This window comes from Metarhizium robertsii (genome assembly GCF_000187425.2).
Source record: "Metarhizium robertsii ARSEF 23 chromosome Unknown MAA_Scf_5, whole genome shotgun sequence".
In the NCBI taxonomy this organism is placed as follows: Eukaryota; Fungi; Ascomycota; class Sordariomycetes; order Hypocreales; family Clavicipitaceae; genus Metarhizium; species Metarhizium robertsii.
Window position 1 is genome coordinate 2,873,457 of NW_011942193.1, and position 19,587 is coordinate 2,893,043.

Consider the following 19,587-nt stretch of genomic DNA (forward strand, 5'->3'; position numbering starts at 1 on the left):
TAGCACGTGATGGTGTTGAATGAGAAGAGAGGGTCGGTGGTGTTGCGTGTAGTATGAGCATGCCAAGGCAAGGGCTTTTCTTTGTTCTAAAAACACAAAAATGTGCCCAACGGTTCTTGCCGTCACAGATTGCTGGTGAGAGGGTGAGAAAATGAACCACGGGGGAGTGGAAACGCCTTGACAAAGACTTGCCGAAGATGATGTTGCACAATATTGGTTCAGCCGGGGTCGTGTGAACCCCATTCTGGAACGTGTTGCGGTTGAGCGGTTGAGGTCAGCAAACAGGCTCACTTTCCTAGCAGGTCTGCTTACTTCCTTGACGTAGCTGTTGATGGAGGTCAGCCAGCACCTGTTGAGGGCCGAGCCAGAACGACCAGTTGCCTGCAAGATGCTCCGTTTGAGTATCAATCATTGTCTCGAAATTGCCCAGTGAATCGTGACTGGGCCGGCATGGCTTGCGAGCAAGTCCTTCTCAACGCAGGCGCCATCCGCGAGTGCCAAGTCCTTGGCCTGGACATATCGATGCTCGAACCACCGGGGACAGGTTGAAATCAAGCAGGATCGTGCAATATTCGTAGTTTCGTCTCATGGTGTTGTGTCTCTTGGAGTCATAGGAAGCACCACAGCCATGATTCTCCTCCCCCCTGGACTCCGATTCTCAGGGTGAGGGAGTACAGAAACATGCTCGAGGCTAGACTCGCTCTATATCAAACGGCAATGTTGCCGTTGTACTTCTCTGACGGCGTAGACAGTTTCAGCATAAATCAAGGCCAAGCCTCAGACACTGTCCAGGAAGTCGAAAGTACCTTTTGTTTTTTGGATCTATCGCCTCGAGAGATAGGTCTTCACACGCGCCGGCCCCCGACGCTAGAAACACATCTTTTGTGCATCTGAGCGATCCTGCAAAGATGCTAGAATTATTATCCCACTGGAATAAACGCACGCGCACAAGGCCATTCAGAGCACCAGACAAATCGTTTCAGTTGTGAGATGCTCGAGTTGGCTGCGCCTGTCAGGTCCTTTTACGTCACATCCGAGAGAGCAAGGATATTGCCATGACAGGCAAAGGCTGTGGAGTTCAACTCATGCCTCTCCGTGTGAGAGGTGAACATGTTCTCCTCGCAGCGATCCTAGTAGCCAGCGACCTTCCCAACATCGGCCTTGTAGATGCCGCGCCGTCAGTGACTCGTAGATATGGATGCTGTGCGGCGGCCACAATGTCGAATCGGGATACATCGTCCTAGGAAAAGAGTTTCTAGTCTTGAACAATCCTGCCATGGGCAGCCTTCTCTGGAGACTTGTTGCTCTCGGCTACAGAGTTCTTGTCAGCAGGCGAGATGCTAGCAGTTCTCTCGACAGGCTTTCTTTGCTGTTGCTAAGCCGGTAGGCGGCTAGGTTCTAGATGGCGTTAGTTTGATCCATGGTGTCGCCACGGTCGACACTTGCGCTGAACGCCGAGAAGCCTTTGATGCTTTGGGCGTTCAACATGTGAGGCTCACGGCCCAAATCAACCGGATGGCCACATCTGTACACCGTGGATTCGGCGCCATCAGGCAGGTGGTAGCTGGCCAGATACTATTCTTTGTACTTGTGTACTTGAACACGTCGAGGAATATCCTTGGTCATTTCAAGTGGTACGAAATGCGTGCTCTCCTGATAGTAGAGTTGGAGATGGGGTCCTCTTGGCCAGCACTTGGCTAAATGCCTTTTGGAAGGATTCTCACATCACCGTTACGTTAAGGAACGTCGGCCCTATATATGTGCGCCCTCCCTTCTTAAGAGCATCATCTGGGTGTAGACGGCATGGCTTGAAGGGTCAACGGCGTGGTACTCGGCCGGTTCTTCGGGCCGCTATGAGGAGCGGGGTGGTAAAGAGTCGAGCTTGAATATCGAAAGCTATTTTTGGAGGGGCAAGCACGAGATACCCTTAAATACCTACGGAGTAAGTTACTTGGAGGCAAGTAGCATAACTCCATCTTCACCAAGTGAAAGGCGGGGTTTGACACACAGCGCCAGCAGACCTCCAACGTGTTGCCGCGAGTGTGGTTTCGGATACCTCCTCCCCAGGAACGCTGTACTGTCTGGATGCAATGAAATCGGACTAGGCCTGGTTCCAAACTGAGCCACGATTCATTCGGCCCATGGTGGTTGGCCCAATGCCAGAGAATCAAATAATACAAGGGTCTCCATGAATGGCACAATCCGACTCAAACGAGACGCGACCTGTGATGGCAAGTGGCAAAAGAAAAGGGTATGTGGAAGCGAAGAACCTAGCCATACAGTCGGTCCTCTCTCTATCTGGGTATCATGCCATTCCATCCATCCCAAACGCCAGCAATGCAAAACGCCCAACCCAGCCTTCCCAGCGTACCACACATCTATTGATCCAAAGCCACCACTTCGCTCCCAGCGGGGAGACTCCATAATCGACCTCTCCCCGAATATCTCGTCGTCCAGTTGTATGAGGAGACTCGATCGATCTTGTCCTGCACCCTGCGGCTCCTTGCCCAACGGTTCAAACATGTAGCTAGTCGGCTCTGAATCGGTCGTCGGGCCACGGCTCACAGTCCATATCGAGTCACACACTCCTCCTTATGCGTCTCCAAACAATCCAGCGCACATACTCTCGTCCCGCACTTCAAACACCTCACCCGCCCCCAGTACCCGCAAACTTCACAAAACACCCTCGTCGGATATCTGTCGTCCAGGTTCCCCAGCGCCTCGAGATACGACAACGGCGGGTGCGCCAATAACCCGCGCAGCTCCGCATCGGACGGCATCTCTGGCACGCGAGACGCGAGCAGCGGGTCGCCATCGCTGGGGTGCGGTGCAGGCGGCGCCTTGCACGGCAGCGGCAAGACGGGGGGCAGGTCGTCCGTCATGGCGACGTCGTCATCATGCGTAGATTGTCTGGGCGTGGAGGCCGCGGTGTCCTTTTTGCCGACCCCAGGCCGCTTGCTCGCGTTGGACGACGGCTGGGCCTCGAGGGCCTGCAGGGCGAGGTAGTCGTCGAGGTGGTTCGCAAATGTCTTTTGGGACTGCATCACTTTGCGGACGTTGGGGGTGAATTTCGTTTGCGCTATCGACCATTAGTTTCTCGCGCGCGCTCTCAGCAATCCCGGGTGTTCTATGGGTGTGATTAATACGTACTGCGGCCGCTCTTCGCCGGTAGAGGAATTGTATTGTCCCTTGAGCCGTCCTTCCCCAGGGCCTCGACCTCTTTCCGGATCTTGTTTTCCTGTCTCGCCGTCAAGTCGCTCAGGCTTGGCCCTCCCCCGGTCGGGTTACGCGCCCGTTTCCTGTTGACAGGCTGGATGCCAGCCGATCCGGGAGCTATGGCCGTGTCTGGCACGTAGGCCCATCCCGGGGCGGACGTTGTTTTCGCGCCGGCGAGCTCGATGACGCCAAAGTTGTTCATGATGCTGGGCCCGGCGCCGGGTATCTATTCGCGCACCATGGGCAGGGTGGTTGGTTGTGAAGAGGTCCAAAAGCAGGTAGATGCCTCAACCATCTCTCGCAGCCGCGTGGGAAGATACATACATACTAGATGCATGGGCTCCGCCAAAACGCCGGGAAAATCCGCCTTGAAAGCTTCACCCAATCAAGTGGGGCCAATTCAACCCGCCTGCAACAAACCCGCTGGTCTTGCCGAAGCACCAGACACCTCATGCTCTCTCCAAACACCCGAACGCCCATCCCGTCGCCTTGTCGTCTGAGCTCCTTCAACCCCCCCAATCTAGCACTCGCCACCCACGACACGACACCCCAACATGTCCGGAGCTTCGAGAATCCTCTTTGCGAGCACGACCCGAGCCCTGGGCGCGCGCACCTTCAGCACGTCCGCGAGACGGATGGCCGATGCGGCGCCTCTTCCGGCAAAGCGGCCGATGGGAGCTTTCCGCGGAGGGTGAGTCCCCCCTTGTATACCCCTCCGACTGGAGAGACGCATCCGGGTGCTTCTGGTCTGGACCGAGCAATATGGGGGGAGGGGGATGTGTGCGGCTGGCTCTTGCAACGGAATACTGACTGGCGCAGACTGTTTGGCTTCCTGTTCGGATGCGTCCTTTCCGGCAGCGCCGTTTACACCTATCTCGTTCAGGAGTTCAAGGTTTCCAACGACATGCTCAGCGAGGATATTTACGTTCGTCCCACCCCCCTGATATGATCTATGCTCTCTCTCGATGTGTGGCAATGCCCACACTGGCTCTGGGTTTCGGGTCGGAGAGGCGATAACCGCTGCTAACTTTTGCTACAGACCCTGCAAGCTTCCGTTACCCGCTTGACAAACTATGTAAAGGCCCTTGAGCAAAGAACACAGGAGAAGAAATAAAGAACAGTGTTGGGCACGGGTCCAAGGGTAGGAGGAAGGCAGGTCAATAACAAGGTCGTTGCTGTCCCCGGATATTGCTGTGGCCACATCATGTAGCGCCAATTGCTAGGAATATGGTACGCGTGTAACATCACAACTGATATACATATAAAGTTAAATCATTCATGTCGAAAACACGGGACAACAGATGCGTCCCGGACATTGTGACAGCGAGAAGTACTTGTGCAACATGATAATTTTGATCCAGCAGCGTCCGCACATATTACAGAAACTACAAAGCCTTGATACTCAAGCCAAGCCAACGCGTTGAAACCCACCCTCGGATATCATAAAGGGCACCCTTTCATTTTAAAACCAGTACATTGCTCGTCAAAATTACAGCTCATCGTGATCCTCATCTTCCTTCTCCTCGGCCTTCTCAGTCTTTTCCTCCTTCTTCTCCTTCTCCGCCTTCTCCGAAGCGGCAGGGGCAGCTTCCTCGGTGCTCTCCTCCTTGAAAGAGATGCCGGCGTTGTGCTTGCCCTTCTCCTTGATGAATTCAATCAAACCCTCAACAGTACGGGCACCATCGTAGGTAACGGCGTCGTCCTTCTTGCCAGCGGGGAAGAGCTTGATGGTAGGGAAGCCAGAAATGTCATCAGGAACATCGTTAGCGGTGGCATCGACCTTGGCGATGACAACCTTGTCCTTGAACTCGGACTTCTTGTACGCCTCGCCGAGCTGATCGTACTTGGGGGCAAGAGCCTTGCAGTGACCGCACCAGGGGGCGTAGAACTCAACAAGGACATCCTTCTTATCGTCAAGGACAATCTGGTCGTAGTTCTTGGCGACAATGATGGTAACAGGACCGTCCTGGTTCTCAGGAATGGGCTCAGACTTGATGCTAGGCTCCATCTTGCCAGCTGAGTAGTCGTCAGCAAACTTGGCAATGGCGTCCTTGGTGATCTTCTTGTCCTGGTCGTAAGGGAACTTGAGGTTCTTGACAGTCTCGTGGATGGCGAAGGCAGGGAACTTGTCAGTCTTCAGGTTCAGGTTGCCAGCGTGAGCGCCGAATGACTTGGCGTCAATGGTGGCAAAGTTAATCTTGCCCTTGTACTTCTCGGCGATGGGCTTGAGGTCCTTGGAGAGGTCGTCGCGCTCCTCCTGGGTCTCAGCGAAGATGTAGGCGAGGGGAATACCGGCGGACATGTAGTCAGCATAGGTCTCAGGGCCAACCTCTCCGATGAGAGGAGTGGCAGCAGTCTTGGCAAATTTCTCAATGGCCTCAGCGTCAAACTTCTCAGTGTAGGTGTTCTTGCCCTCGTCGAAGGACTTGTACAGAACAATAGAGGGGAACTTGACACCCTCGGCTTCGGCAACAGCGGCATCGTTGACACCGCCGAACAGATAGTTGTCACGGAGCTTCTCGGCGACAGTGGTGAAGGTCTCGTTGGAGGCCTTATCATCGGCAGCAAGGTAGGCGACGACAACAACCTTGTCGGCCGTCTTGAACTCCTCGAGGGTATCCTTGGTCAGGAGAGAAACGGCAGGCAGCGACTGCTTGACCATGTAAGAGGTGATGGCAGCAGCCTTGCGCTGGCCATTGTAGGGGGCGACATTGTCAACGCCGCGGAAAACCTTGAGGGTAGGATAACCCTCGACGCCGTGCTCCTTGCAGAGTTCAGCTTCCTCAGTGCAGTCAATCTTGGCGAGCTTGATGTCCTTTTCTTTCAAAGTGGTAGCAGCCTCCTCGTATTCGGGGGCGAGGGCTTTGCAGTGTCCGCACCAAGGGGCGAAGACTAGGGAGCGAGCGTCGAGTTAGCGTATGAAGAGGCTTACAAATGAGGCGAGGCAACCAAGTTGCCACCGTGGCCCGGCTGGCGAGACAGGTCTACTCAACGGGGAGCAGGGCAGGAACTTACACTCGGCCAGAACCAAGGGATTGGCCTTGACAAAGTCGTTGAAGGTCTTCTCGGTCAGCTGGTGAACATCGGAGTCGTCGGCAGATGCCAGGGAGGCAAAGGCGGCCAAAAGGCCAAAGGCGATACGCTTGTGCTGCATAATGTGTGTGATGTGTGGACTGTGCGAGCTAGAGCTACACTAGACGAGCCTGCATAAACGTGCGAAGGCAAAAGAAGACGGGAGGTATTTTCCGAAGCCCAAATCAAAAGCCCACGATGGATTAAAATGCGGCTGGTGGATGGGGATGGAAAGGAAAGATTCAAGAGGTGCCGTGGGAGGACGATGGGATCAGAGAGGTTTTGTACACTCGAGAAGACGCGGCTGGAGTCCAATTGAACAAGTGTCCCTTTTCCCTAGGGACTAGCTGTGCTCAGAGTGCAGCCGCTCCATGCCACAAAGGGAGCTGGCAAGCTTACTGTAGCCTCCGGTACCTTTTAGGATTCAATGTTTGCAGCTACTACTACGTACCTCTGTACGAAGTACTTGGCGGCGCTCAGCCCACCAGACCTGCAACCAGCGAGTCACAGCCCGTGCTGCGCTTCTGGTCCACCGCGGAGTGGGGCCTATGCATCAACTGTACCTCCAGGGAGCTGCCATGCAATCGAGCTGTAGCTCGCGCCTACTGTATTCGTAGTACTACTTGGCCAGACCAGACGGCTCAAGCTGCTAGCCAAGCCTCGACCCCGTCTCTCCGTCACCATCTATCTCAATAATCACTTAATTGACAGTCGATTGTCAGCTCAGGGTGTTGCCTTGCTTCGTATGTACCGCGTCCTCCGTACTGTGTGTGTAGACTAACCAGATGGCTTTATTGGCTCAGCCTCAGCCTCTTGTCTGCATCGCATGCCGCATCCAGCTGCATGCATCCATTCCACGACGCCAAACCCGTGCGTCGAGTTGTGTCCGCCAGCGAATGATGAACCCAGTGCTGGATTCGATGGCTGGTCATTTGCGAACGCATCGACTATCTGTAGTTTTTGATGCCTCCCCCGGAGTCAGAGCAGCGTCTCGAAAATCACCAATTCGATCTTGATGATCGCCTCCCGCCATCCGAATGCCGTCCCCACCCACCGACTGCCATCAGTCAATCAACAAATTATTACTAATTGATCGACTCTGGCCATGTCGTCCCACACGCATGAGTCTTTGCTCTGATGGCTGCTGCATTGCCCTGCAGCCAAAGACAGCAGCAGGCCTGATTGCTGAGAGAGAACAAGTGGCCACAAGCTCATTGGCGCTCCGCACAGGATTACTGACTGCCAAGCTGCCACCTGTTGTATCCCGAGCATCTCTGCAGATCCCAGTCTGCGATATCTTCAAACATTCAGTCAGTTGTCGCAAGCGCGGAGTCGACTGGCGGCGTCACTGTCAGTGTGGGAGATTACAGTTCCCGCCGTAGTGGCCTGTTGTCAACATTGCACTTCAGCATTTCGGTGCGGACAAGTGCAAGGTGCTGGAATATGCAATAGCCCCGGCCAATCATTCTTTTGTCCCCAATCACACGGCTGCAGAACGAAACGATTGTGACTACCAGGTGTGCGAAATTGCCGTCTCTTGAAAGTCTAAGTCTTCAATCCAAAGACTTTGACTCTAGATGGACTCATCTGGGGGTTGCGCTGATATAAATGGACATGTGCTAAGTAATTCATTCGTGATTACGGGCTAGGGTAATCGATGACTTAGACGTAATGCTTATTCCCGTTCACGAAAGCGCAGTTGAGCAGAGTACTGTCCAGGCGAGTACTAGTTGCAAGACGGTTGAATGATATGGATAGGAAACTAAAGGATAAGGGAAGGTATACAACTTTTGTTCGGTGCTATCTATCTTAGGCGTCTACCTTCCCACTGGCCCAGCAAACCTAACAATTTCGTCGACCAATTCAACTCGTAGCCTGTCAAAGCCGTCCCTTTTACTTGGCTTCGTACGACAGCTTCCTTCACTTGGCAGCTTCACCTCAACGCCGCGGCCGATAACTTATAATAACCCAGCCAAATTCGTCACTAGCTACGGATCTTGTAATAGCTTCAATTAAACGGCTACCGCAGACCTCCTTCTGCATTTCTTCCAAGGGCAGCTAGTAGAAGCGAGTACTTAGCAAGCCCGCACGCCGCAATCTTCCGTTCAAGGTCTTCAGAAGCTACTACAGCTCTCAACAGCCTGTCAAGGTGATTGCTTTAAATGGACTCGATCAACAAGATAAGCGGCGGCTCGAATGGCTATGTCGCGAGTACAAGAAACGTTGAAGCTACGGTATCTATCAGAAGGCCTTCTGGTCAGGAAATCAGGCCCTCTAGCAACTAATATCACACGGAACGTCTCTATAGATTGTAGCTGATCTAGTAGAAGCAAGTAAAACTTCCTTTATCCTTGCGATGCTCGCTCGGCACATTCTCATTTTTGGTATTGGCGAGTCTGGCACCCCATCGCTGCCGCCAGTATGGATTTTGCTTTCACTCATAACAAAGGAAGTGCGGTGATTGATGTTCTAATATAATAGTATCTAACTTGACCTAACTATTATCCGAGTACTATATTATATATATAAGAGAATAGACGTGCTGTTGAAGCTTACTAGGTTCCTAGTAGTAAATAGTTTCAGTTTATAGCAGAGTATATTTACCTACTAAGAAGTATAAACTAATATATTACAATATCAAATTAATCTAAACTAAAGAAGAGAATTACTTAAGACACCTAGTAATACTATTTTGGCCGTACCTAGGCCAGGGAGCCGCATCGGACCCGGCCCGGGAACCGCCCCACTTATCGGCGGGGCCGAGCCGGCGCGGCTAATGGAGTACAGAGCGGTCGGATTTGGTCTGCGTGGACAATCAAATGGTGAGATTGATTAACGGATACTAAGAATAGAGAGACTCAGACGTATAGTCGTGAGGGTGAACCTCGACTTGTAGTTGAAGTTATTCTCGCATTGGGAATGGGGAAACGCGCTAGGCATCAGACTCGGAAACGGAAACGGAAAGCGGGAATGATGAGAAGAGGTTGGTCTGATAAGTGTGCGCGGCTTACTGCTGGGTCAAATGTAATAATCTATCTACATAGTCGGAATACGATTCAACTTTCAGATAAAGCGACGTAAAGGTAATACGACAGTGGCAATTCGGACATGTCTTTCTACTCGAGGATATGTACTACGGACACGCCAAGTCCCTTGTCCCGGGGAACAGTCGTACGTTGTAGGAGCTGCCCACGTTCATGTATCCCTGGCATTCCCGATGATGATAGCTCTCTTGTCTTGGTGTGCCGCTTGTCCTACGAAAGGGACCTGTGTGGCATCGTGCCCCGGCCGCTACAATATAACAACGGGAAAAAATTCCCTAACAAGGATACTTGCAGACGTTTATTTAAGCGTATATGACGTATGTTTTTATAGTCTTGAATTGTGAAACCATGTATCGGGGTCACTACCGCTATACAAACATCGGTTGTAGTTGTGATGGTAATCGAACTGCCCTTTGCCCCAACACATCATTCTACCCAACCCTAGTTCACGGGGAACTCTTGAGACGCTCCAACCGGCCCAAGGCCATCTTTGGTAAACGCAATGATGTGACCCGTGTTACTGCACGCGGGAATTAGCACATTTTCTTAAACACATGTTTGTGATTTCCCTGGCTGTAAACTTACTACGAATACGTCGTGGGTACCTGGGCCGTGACGGATCCATCTTCAATGTCGGCAAAGCCAATCGGCCAGTACGATGCATTGCTGTTGGAGAGGTAAAAGACGACCTGGTCCGGGTCCAGCTTCCAAGTTATGTTCAAGGGAGAACCCCTGGTTGCCCCCGGAGGGGTGTCGATGAGCAAGGCAAGCGCCGAAGAAGCAAAGGCAAGCGCCACGTGTGTTGACAGACGCATGTTGAGAATTTGTTTAAGGTTTTAATAAACCGAGCCACGAGATTGAGTGGTAAATATCTTGGAATAAGAGTAACTTGTTGTTGCGCGCTGCTCGGTTGCTCGATGTGAAAGCTGGGAACGGCGCAGAGTTTATATAGACTCTGAAAAGTCTTGCCTGAAGCCGCACACGAATCCGTATGCTCGTCAAGAGTCAACACACGTAGACTGCCGGAAGTGACGTGTAGTATGGAACAAGATTGAAAACGGTACTGGGTAAGACATTGCCGTAAGAGGGTTGCATTCCCATGCATCACGAGTCATAAAAGTGCATGGTTTTCCCATTTGTGCTGCCTTGGTCGCTGCATGTATCTTCTAGTAATACTGAACTTATCAAGGACCACAGCGTGCCACTTGTGACCCGAGAAGATACTCCCTTGTAGTTCGTACATGCATAGGGTGTAGTATATTGAGACCCAAGGGGGGAAACCAGCGGCCCGACAAACGTACTTGCCTACGTGCGCGGCTTCTGTTTCTGGAGACAGCTCAACTCTCATAATACACCTACACACTGTCAGGTTCTAGTAGGGATTTGTCATAAACTGTCGCGTAATAAGTGACGAGGTAGGTGACAGTCACCAAAACACCTCGTGGCGTGCTTAGGTAGGTAGTAGTTTTCTCTAAGCTGCATACAATTGTACATAACAATATTTTGTTTCTGTGCCCAGAAAAACAGGCTAGAAATCATCTTGGCACGAAATCAATATTCTTTGTTGGGTTTACTGCTCTAACGTGTAACGGGGGATATATGCTGTGTCGTGAGACTTGTTGTTTACTAAACTTCTGGTGGGAACTGGTTATAATTGCCGTTTTCCTACCCCTACAGAGGGGTTTCTTGTCATTGATCAAAGTCTAGAAGACTTTTCAGCCTTTTCAACTTCTGATAATAACGCTCTTGGTACCTAACAATTACGTCAATTTTCCAACCCAATCTTGTTCAGCATATTTCAGCGGGTCAACATACAAAAATGGTTGAAAACTACTATGCAACAGGATGAGGGGTTTGAAACACTGGATAAGAAATTACGTCAGAAAGGCGCTCACTGGCTGTCAGTCAGTCGCCTTGGAGGCCGCGATACAGTCATCTGCACTGCATTCCCAATACACTACATTGTTAGTAATGCTGTCCACCGCGACGGGACTGTCGTTGGTAAAGTTGAACGAAAGGAAAGGCGGCTTCAACTCCCTCGTTTGGGCTACATGCGCACGTCTGGCCATGATGCTCCATCAAGTCTCGTTGACGGCACGCATGTCAGCCATCAACACCACCTCTGATCCCGCCTAGAACACTCCGTACTATACCTTGCTTTATTTCAGTCATCTACATCTATTACATCATGACGGCATATCTATTCATTTCACACACCCTGTCCTCAAACTAGTAGGCCGCTTCACATCAAACCCCCCTATTTTGAAAAGTTCCGCCCCATTGCTCTCCAAAAATAAAAAAAATAAAGAAATAAAAAAAAAATACATCAGTCCTCAGAATTCAAAATGCATCGGCAACCTCCTTCGGCGCCGCTCTGTGATACTGATTCGGCCACTTAACCGGCACACCCAGCCTCTCCGCAGCATTAAGCACAAAGTCAGGCTCCCGCAGGAAATGCCTCGCCACGAGGACCAAGTCGGCCGACTGCTCCCCGCCCTCCTGCACGACGTCCCGGGCAAACTCGGCGCCGTCAATGTTGCCCACGGCGCCGACCACCATGTCCAGCCCGTCAGCGCGGAGTGCGCGGCGAATCTGGCGCGCCAGGTCGGTCTGGTACGTCTTTTCGCGGAGCAGCCTCTGCCGGGGGTCGTTGCCGCCGCTGCTGACGTCGAGGGCGTCGACGCCCAGCGCGGGCAGCAGCTTGGCGAGCCTGACGGTGCTGTCGAGGTCCCACGAGGGCTCGCCCGTCCATTCCATCCACTCGGTGGCCGAGACGCGCAGCCAGAGGGGCATGGAGTCGGGGATGACGGAGCGCACCGTCTCGATGACCTCGCGGAGGAAGCGGGTGCGGTTGTCAAAGGAGCCGCCGTAGCTGTCGGTTCGTTTCTGGCGTGTGTTAGTTTTTCAATCTTTCTTTTTTCTCGTTTTACTTTTTTTCGTCAAGACAGGTCCGTACGTTGGAGATGGGAGACAGGAACTCGGTGATGAGGTAGCCGTGGGCGCCGTGAATCTCAATCAGGTCGAAGCCGGCCTTGACGGCTCGCAGCGCCGCCTCCCCGAAGCTCTTGACCAGGCCCCTGATGTCGTCGACGCTCAGCTCGGCCGGCGTGGCGTGGTCCTCGGAAAAGGGAATCGCACTCGGGCCAACGACCTGGTCGGGCCAGCCGCCGTGCTCCTCGCCCGCGAGCGCCTTGTTGGCGGAGCCGCCGATCCACGGCGCCAGGGTGCTCGCCTTGCGGCCGGCGTGGGCAATCTGGATGCCGGCCTTGGTGTTCTGGCTGTGGACGTAGTTTACGATCCTGCGCAGCGGCTCCATCTGCGAGTCCTGCCAGAGGCCCGAGTCCTGGGGCGAGATGCGGCCGCGCGGCTCGGTGGCCGTGGCCTCGACCATGACGACGCCGGCGCCGTGGAGCGCGAATTGGCCCAGGTGCACGAGGTGGTAGTCGGTGAGGTGGCCGTCGTCGGCGCTGTACTGGCACATGGGCGACACGACGAAGCGGTTGTGCAGCTCGAGGGACCGCATGCGCAGCGGCGTGTAGAGCGTCGGTGCCGTCGAGGCGTCTGCCGCGGTGCCGGCCGCGGGTTCCTGCGCCGGCGTGTAGAAGGGGATGCCGGACTGGCCCTTGTTGCGGAGGTCGAACCGGGGCATTTTGAGGCCGTGGTGGTGGTGGTGATGATGATGATGATGGACGCTCAACGGTTGGGGGTGATGCGAGGTCGTGATAAAGGAAGGAGGAGGTTTGATGCGCTGCGCAATACGGCGAGCTAGCCGACGGTATGCGCCGGGTCGGACAGTCGCCATTTGACGGTGGTGAGGGACGACATTTGCACAAGCGTGAAATAGCTCACTTTTTATGCCAATGACAACATCGCCATGATGCTTAGAAATACCAAGGTACCATTTGTGCCTGAATTGGACTAATCCACCCCCCCTTGTACGCCCTTGCACAAGCTCGTGGCGCCTAGATTGCGCGAGTCTAATTGGCGCAGGCATGGACCAATGGCGTGTAAGACATTCGACGGCGCCGGTTCCTCATTTGTACACCAAACCGCCTCGACATAGGTCAAGATGTACGTGTTGCAAAGGCAATGCGAAACGATGGCCTAAACGCCTCGGACCTAACCACAACTATAAGAGACATTCAACGTTTTTTCATATTGTACAAGCGCAGCCATCCTAGAGCTAGAGTATCGGGTATCCGCTGTCATCACGCACCGCAACCCAGGCCAGCAACTCCTGCGACATGGGATACGCCTCCCAGCCTCTCTCGACGATTTCGCAAGCCCACCCCTTGGCCACGACGACATCCCACGCAGATTTCCCCTGATACCCTGCCGAGTACATGACCTCGGCCACGGCAATATTAAACAGGCGGCCCGGCATGCCGGCGCCCATCTCCTGAATGACCCCGTAGCAAAAGAGCCAAAAGGCAAACAGCGTGTTGGAAAAGAGAAACTCGAAGCCGCTCACCCCGAAACTACGCTCAAACGTCTTACTGCTCTCATTGTACGCGGGCGGCAGCGGCTCCGCGACATGCGACGCGGTCCTCAGGGCCGCGCACAAAACGAGCCCGATCTTGATGCCGCCGAGGGCACCGCCGCCGTCCGCGACCCCTTGGAACCCGATGGCCGCAGCGAGAGAAACGGCCAGGTTCAGAGTGGTGATGCACGCGCCGAGCAGGGCGTCGCCGTAGCTGAATGCCTGCAGGGCGAGAAGGGCGTTGGCGGTGGCTAGGCCGACGGCGCCAAAGGTTCCTTGGATGAGGAACAGCCAGGCGGCTTCTTCGACGAGTAGAGTGAGGATGTGGGTGATGCGCGAAAATAAATGGAGGTGGTAGACTTCGAAGAGGACGAGCTGGAATTGGAGCGCCTTGGCACCGAGGTTGCGTACGGGGTGGAAGGCGTATGGGAACGAGTAGTTCTTTGCTATCCACTTGTGCTCGAGGTTGCATAGGACGAGGAAGCTGATGACGAGGGCGAGCGTCAGGTCTACTGCCGATAGGAGATACTCGTATGTGATGAAGGGGCCCTTCTCGGCGACTAGGAGCAGGATGACGGGGCTTGTGGGCGACGTGATGGTGACGAGGCCGAGACCGAGTATGTTGGAAAGGATGAAGTTGGCTGCTGTGGTAGACATTGTGTCCGTCTGGGAAGAAGGCGGGTATGCCGTGCTCATGGGGAGGACGTACTCGCGTCCAGCCTTTATAGGGCCTTTGCCGTTGGTGACGACGAGCGGCGGGATTCTAATTTAGTGAGGCATCTGGTGGGCTTGCCATTGTGTGGCTTGTATGCTGTGTCGAGCAAAGAATGGGGAAAATGCTGTGAATATACCGTGCTGTTTCCGGCTTCGTTCGTGATGTGCATGATATTGGTGTCGCTGCTGATTATGCCTGTCCCTGATCCGTCAAAGGGTCGTGATGCCTGGGTTGTTCTGGGACTAGTTCATAGATCAACCTAGTCTGCCTTCCTCCCCTGAGTAAACTAAACTTGGGGTCTTTGCTAAAATATGTCGGGGAGGGACCAGCCTTTGTACCAACCGAACGGAAAGTTTGTGAGCTTCAACATCATCAACATAATTGTCGCGCATCCGCTGGTTTGGAAGACGGAACTTTTGTTAATTCATGAGCAAGTGCAACAAGAGGAGGTGGACGGGCCAAAAGCAAAGGTCTAAAGGACATATAATTGCCCCTATAGCGCGAGATACTTGGCCTATTTCGGATCTTCATGCTTCAGTATATCACTTATTCATTACAGGGGCCCCTCTCTGTAATGAACATGACTATTGTTCTCGGAATTGATGTGCACAATGGCCATGTGCCGCCACGGAACTAGTCAAAGCAACCACCCTTCACGGCCACCGCACATGCTATTCTCTTCTTGTTTTTGCGCTTCGGGACTAGTTACCCAGCCGGGGACTACAATGATCTTGACTACTTTCAGAATCGGCCAAGTGCATCGTTATGATAATTAGTATACATATGCCCGGTCTGGCCCTAACGCGGTAATAGTACCAAGCCAACATTCCAAATGACATGCCGAGCCCGACGTGATGCGATAGCTCACTCATCGTCCTCGTAGTTTTCTTTAAAATCAGACGACGTTCTTTTCAAGCCTCTCATTGCGCTTCTCCCAACTCCGTTTTGCACGGCGCTGCCTTTGTCCAACTACACAACCACGACGCCAGTCTTCCAACACCAGGCAGCACTCCAACTTTTATCATCGCACTGTTATACACTGCCATCATGCATGGTTTCACGAGACGTCTTTGCTTATTAACAAGTCTTAGGGATGACAGTACTTTGGTCGTTTGGTCGTGATGTCTTGTGCCCTGAGCTGCATTGTCAAACTTGGATGGGGAGGCGACCATGTTTCTCTTTCCGCTTTCGTAGACCGTTGTAATCGTCGCAACACGGAATGTAAGTGCAGTTAGTATAGTACGCACTTCAAGTTGTGAATTGGATCTGCCGAGTGATTAGCCTGGCTTAGCGAAAGCGTTGGCGCTACACGGCACTAGTTGGTTGCGAACCCGAGACCAACAACTTCACATTCCTGCTTGGACGGTTCTGTAAAATCCCTGGTTTCCATGACTGAAGGCACGTTGGGTTGGTTGTGCTTGGTGCTCATAAGTGAGCAGAGAAGCCTGAGAGCTGTTCCCTGCCGAAATGGGCTGTCGGCGCTGTCGGTTACTACGACTTAACAAGGGGTATATTTGATGTTGAAGAAATTTATATACGGCAAGAGACGAAGACTATTTAACCAGTTTCGGTATTTTTTTTATCGTGCTTCATCCATTAATACGTTTTAATGGATTAATGATAGTGTATTAATATATACTTCGTGATGGGCAAGTACATTCTTCCACATGTACAACCAGCCAAGGTTAGTTTAATATCCGCAATTGTGGCTCCTCATGGAAGGAAACTTCATCATTCTATAAAACCTCAGAATACGGCTCTAGTAGTTCTGCGTCAGTTGTTACTATTTACCGATAAACTATGATTCGAAGCACAAACACAATGCTGTATAGATAGTGCCGGCAAAGCTGGGGACCCGAATTGCCCTCTCGCCAGGTCGAGAAATGTTGTGGAGCGGAATTTTCAACTCGCGTGTAAGTAATTTGAAGCCAGTGACTTCTTGCTCATATCACAAGTCATTACAGCTAACACCAGTGTAAAGTCTTTTCGTTCCACAACCGGAGTAAACTGGCAACAAATATGGCTTATAGACCGCAGATGCTCGATTATTCCTCTCTGATAACTTCTATATGCTCATTCTGAACTACAAAGTTTTCTCATATATGTCAAAACGGCTTCATTCTTCTAGGATTTCGAGTCATGTGCTCTGCGAAACTTTCAACAACTTCTCAAAGTTGGGCGTACCAAGACCAGTAACGGGATCCCACCCCTAGGCAAACGTTAGCGAAAAAAGAACCCCCACGTACAGAAGCACCAACGCCTGGAGGAATTTACCTGAACAGCCTGGAATCCCTTTCCATTGATGTTTGCGCACCCGCTATTCGAACCGTTCGTAATGTCCGTCAATGCAGACGCAGCAGAGCTATACAGCCATGGGTTCAAGAATCCCAGAGGCTTCTTACCATTCAACAAGCGATCACTGTTTATCAGCTGGATAATGCTGGCAAACACGGGGGCTGAAGCACTCGTGCCCATAACACCAAAAGTGCTTCCGTTCACGACAATCGGATAATTGGTAGCAAGGGCAGAAACATCGGGGTACGCCCGACCAGAGCTGTTAAAGTACGGATTCTGGCTCTGGTGCGTCTGGTCATTCTTCAGCCACTGGTTTACAGTATCGGTCTGATAGCTGGGCTGGGCAAAAATCTCGGAGAAGCCACTTCCCGAGCCAGACCAGGCTTTTTCAGGTCCGGTGCCGTCTGTGCCACCGACGGTGGTCACCCAGGGGCAGGCCGCTGGGAATGCGGTTTCGAATGTCCCTCCCGGGCAGCTACCGCCCACACCGGAGTCTCCGGAAGAAACAAGGACGGAGACACCACGGGCGCCGAGTTTGGAGAACAAGTCGCAGCATTTGGTGGCGTAGTCGTTTGGTACGGTGTATTCGACGTCGCCATAGGAAATAGAGATGGTGTTGGGGAGGTCTTCATCGGATAGGCCGAGGAAATAGTTTAAAAATTCAAGGTATGGCTCATTATCGGGGACGCTGCCGTTAGTGGGTGGTGAACCTCCAGTGCTGTAGAACACGTTGGGGATTTTCTCTGTAATAGCCCGAGCATATTGTGTATCTAGATTGGCTTCAACGCCCGGGTTGTTCTCAGGACAACCACCGTCGTTGATGGAAACGCAGGAGAAGCTCTGGTCTGTGTTGTTCTGCGTAGCTTGCTTGCTCATGAACGTGGCCAAGTCAGACTTGCTGGCAAACTGGCCAATGAAGCCGGCGATTCCCATGCGCCCGTTGGAGTAAGCCTTGGCACTGCCGTAGCTATACAGGTCAGACAAACAAGACGGGTTGCTACTTTGGCACGAAGCTTGGGTGGATGGAGTATTGTTGTTTTGGAGGGAGATCTGTGTGAGACGGACGGATTTCACGCCAAAATAGGTCGTGGGCTGGACGACGTCAATGTGTTGCTTGAGGTTATCTGGAAGGCTGTATTGGAGCGTTCTCATGATGACCTCTCCAGAATCTTGTGCAACTGTGGAATGTGAGGTGTTAATTCAATGAGTTTTTGTCTCACTTGGAAGGGGCCATACCGAACGGGTCGTATTCAGCGTGGAGCAACTTTTCAACATCGGCAACACTGGCATGGACGAGGATGTTGTCACCCGAGCCATCGACCTCTGCATGGTCACCTAGACCTGCGCCTCTGAGCCATTCTTGGACGGCCTGGACAGACTCGGGCTTGGGTGCCAGGAACTTGTCTGCCTCTTCCTTGGAGAGATGCTTTCCGTACAACTCGTTGCCAGGAGTGGCAATCTGAGAACAGTCAGCAACGATTGGGTAAACAAAAATTCCCATCTATAGGAAATGGGGAAATGGGAGTAAAAGAAGTAGAAAATAACCAACGTGCCTTCATGGCCAAGTCGTGAAACTCTGAAATGCGCGGCTGCGTCAAGTGAAAACGCAATTTCACCATAGAAGTGGTCTTGTCGACTTGGGCATCATGCTTGGTCCATCCTTGAGGAGCGTTGGAGATTTTCTGGACAACGCTGACTTTGGAAGCCGGAATTGCGACAGTAGGTGAGGAAAAGGCCAAGAGGGCCCCGAGTGTCCCTAGAAGAAGCATTGGAATATTGTCACGAACACTTTTGATAGGTGACGTGACGCTGCCCGGTAAGATACAGGCTCTAGTGAAGTGGTGGTGTGACAAGGTTGAATGTGTGACGTTCACATTAGTTCTAGCTTCTGGGTTTCAGGAACTCCCGTAGAAATAGTGACGAATTGAGAGGCCTATTTATTCACAAGCCTTCAACTGCCGGTCCACATGCAAGCCATCCATAGAGCCTCTCTCCCGCTTTCCTCATCCATGAATTTTTGCACGGAATCACAAAAAGCGTAGGGAAAAGAACCTAGCATGGCCTCCTGATCAGGAAGCTTGATCAACATGATTCTGCAATCTACGTCATTTGCGAAGCACCTATAAGCTGGTTGATGTCCCGGTGCGACCCAACGAAAGGTTCGAACTTCGCCCCGCGCCGGTTGGCCTGCTAGCAAATTGCAGCATTAACAGGCCTTGGGCAGTGCGAGTTGCAATTTGAGCTTGCCGACATAACCGATGAAGCATGAGGCCATTATCCGTATCAAGTCGTGATAGGCACTGGCCTTCCTTGTATGGTCCGGATAGTGTTACGGAAGACCGGCTACTTCATCTTCCTACCTTTTCGGGTCAAGCCTCGATGTAGGTCCACTTCCATAGCAACATCCACATGAAACCATGGGCCGCTGGTTCAACATGTACATGCAGAAAGCGGAAGCCTGACTCACATCCATCGCGCACATCCATTATCTCGCTCGACTCTTCCATCCTTGGGAGAGCGTTTGAGTGCGTTCGGTAGTGTGAGGATTGACGGCAAAGCAGATTGCGCACAGGCTGCAGGATGCATGAGGCTTGTTTCCGGTTGGCCCATGGAGGCGCTCAATGAATCGACGTGCTGGTGCGCTGTCAGATGGCATCAACCTCAGGAGGAACTTTTTAGTCTTGTGTCGTAGCTTCCCTAATGATTCAAACTTACCTTCCCGACCCCTCATGTTTACATGGCGTATGCGGGTTGCTGATCTTCCA

The 19,587-nt window shown here is 52.5% G+C and overlaps 6 protein-coding genes across 6 annotated transcripts; 1 reads left to right on the plus strand and 5 right to left on the minus strand.

The window, feature by feature from the left end:
• Window positions 1–2,130: 2,130 nt before the first annotated feature.
• On the minus strand, window positions 2,131–3,418 carry MAA_07261 (HIT zinc finger; the record flags this gene model as incomplete). The annotated part of the gene is made up of 3 exons (XM_007825259.2): window positions 2,131–2,502; window positions 2,625–3,079; window positions 3,151–3,418. 3 exons carry the CDS (start codon window positions 3,416–3,418, stop codon window positions 2,131–2,133), a joined length of 1,095 nt encoding a protein of 364 aa, XP_007823450.2.
• A 352-nt stretch (window positions 3,419–3,770) lies between these two features.
• Window positions 3,771–4,330, plus strand: MAA_07262 (uncharacterized protein; the record flags this gene model as incomplete). The annotated part of the gene is made up of 3 exons (XM_007825260.2): window positions 3,771–3,907; window positions 4,036–4,141; window positions 4,256–4,330. 3 exons carry the CDS (start codon window positions 3,771–3,773, stop codon window positions 4,328–4,330), a joined length of 318 nt encoding a protein of 105 aa, XP_007823451.2.
• A 375-nt stretch (window positions 4,331–4,705) lies between these two features.
• Window positions 4,706–6,370, minus strand: MAA_07263 (protein disulfide isomerase; the record flags this gene model as incomplete). The annotated part of the gene is made up of 2 exons (XM_007825261.1): window positions 4,706–6,108; window positions 6,232–6,370. The coding sequence occupies 2 exons, from the start codon at window positions 6,368–6,370 to the stop codon at window positions 4,706–4,708; spliced, it is 1,542 nt and encodes a 513-aa protein (XP_007823452.1).
• Window positions 6,371–11,672: 5,302 nt separating this feature from the next.
• Window positions 11,673–12,981, minus strand: MAA_07264 (NADPH dehydrogenase; the record flags this gene model as incomplete). The annotated part of the gene is made up of 2 exons (XM_007825262.1): window positions 11,673–12,218; window positions 12,289–12,981. The coding sequence occupies 2 exons, from the start codon at window positions 12,979–12,981 to the stop codon at window positions 11,673–11,675; spliced, it is 1,239 nt and encodes a 412-aa protein (XP_007823453.1).
• A 534-nt stretch (window positions 12,982–13,515) lies between these two features.
• MAA_07265 (uncharacterized protein) lies at window positions 13,516–14,469 on the minus strand (the record flags this gene model as incomplete). The annotated part of the gene is made up of 1 exon (XM_007825263.1): window positions 13,516–14,469. The coding sequence occupies one exon, from the start codon at window positions 14,467–14,469 to the stop codon at window positions 13,516–13,518; it is 954 nt and encodes a 317-aa protein (XP_007823454.1).
• Window positions 14,470–16,664: 2,195 nt separating this feature from the next.
• Window positions 16,665–18,591, minus strand: MAA_07266 (sedolisin; the record flags this gene model as incomplete). Its single annotated transcript, XM_007825264.1, has 4 exons — window positions 16,665–16,736; window positions 16,802–18,000; window positions 18,059–18,281; window positions 18,439–18,591. The coding sequence occupies 4 exons, from the start codon at window positions 18,589–18,591 to the stop codon at window positions 16,665–16,667; spliced, it is 1,647 nt and encodes a 548-aa protein (XP_007823455.1).
• Between the last annotated feature and the right edge of the window lie 996 nt (window positions 18,592–19,587).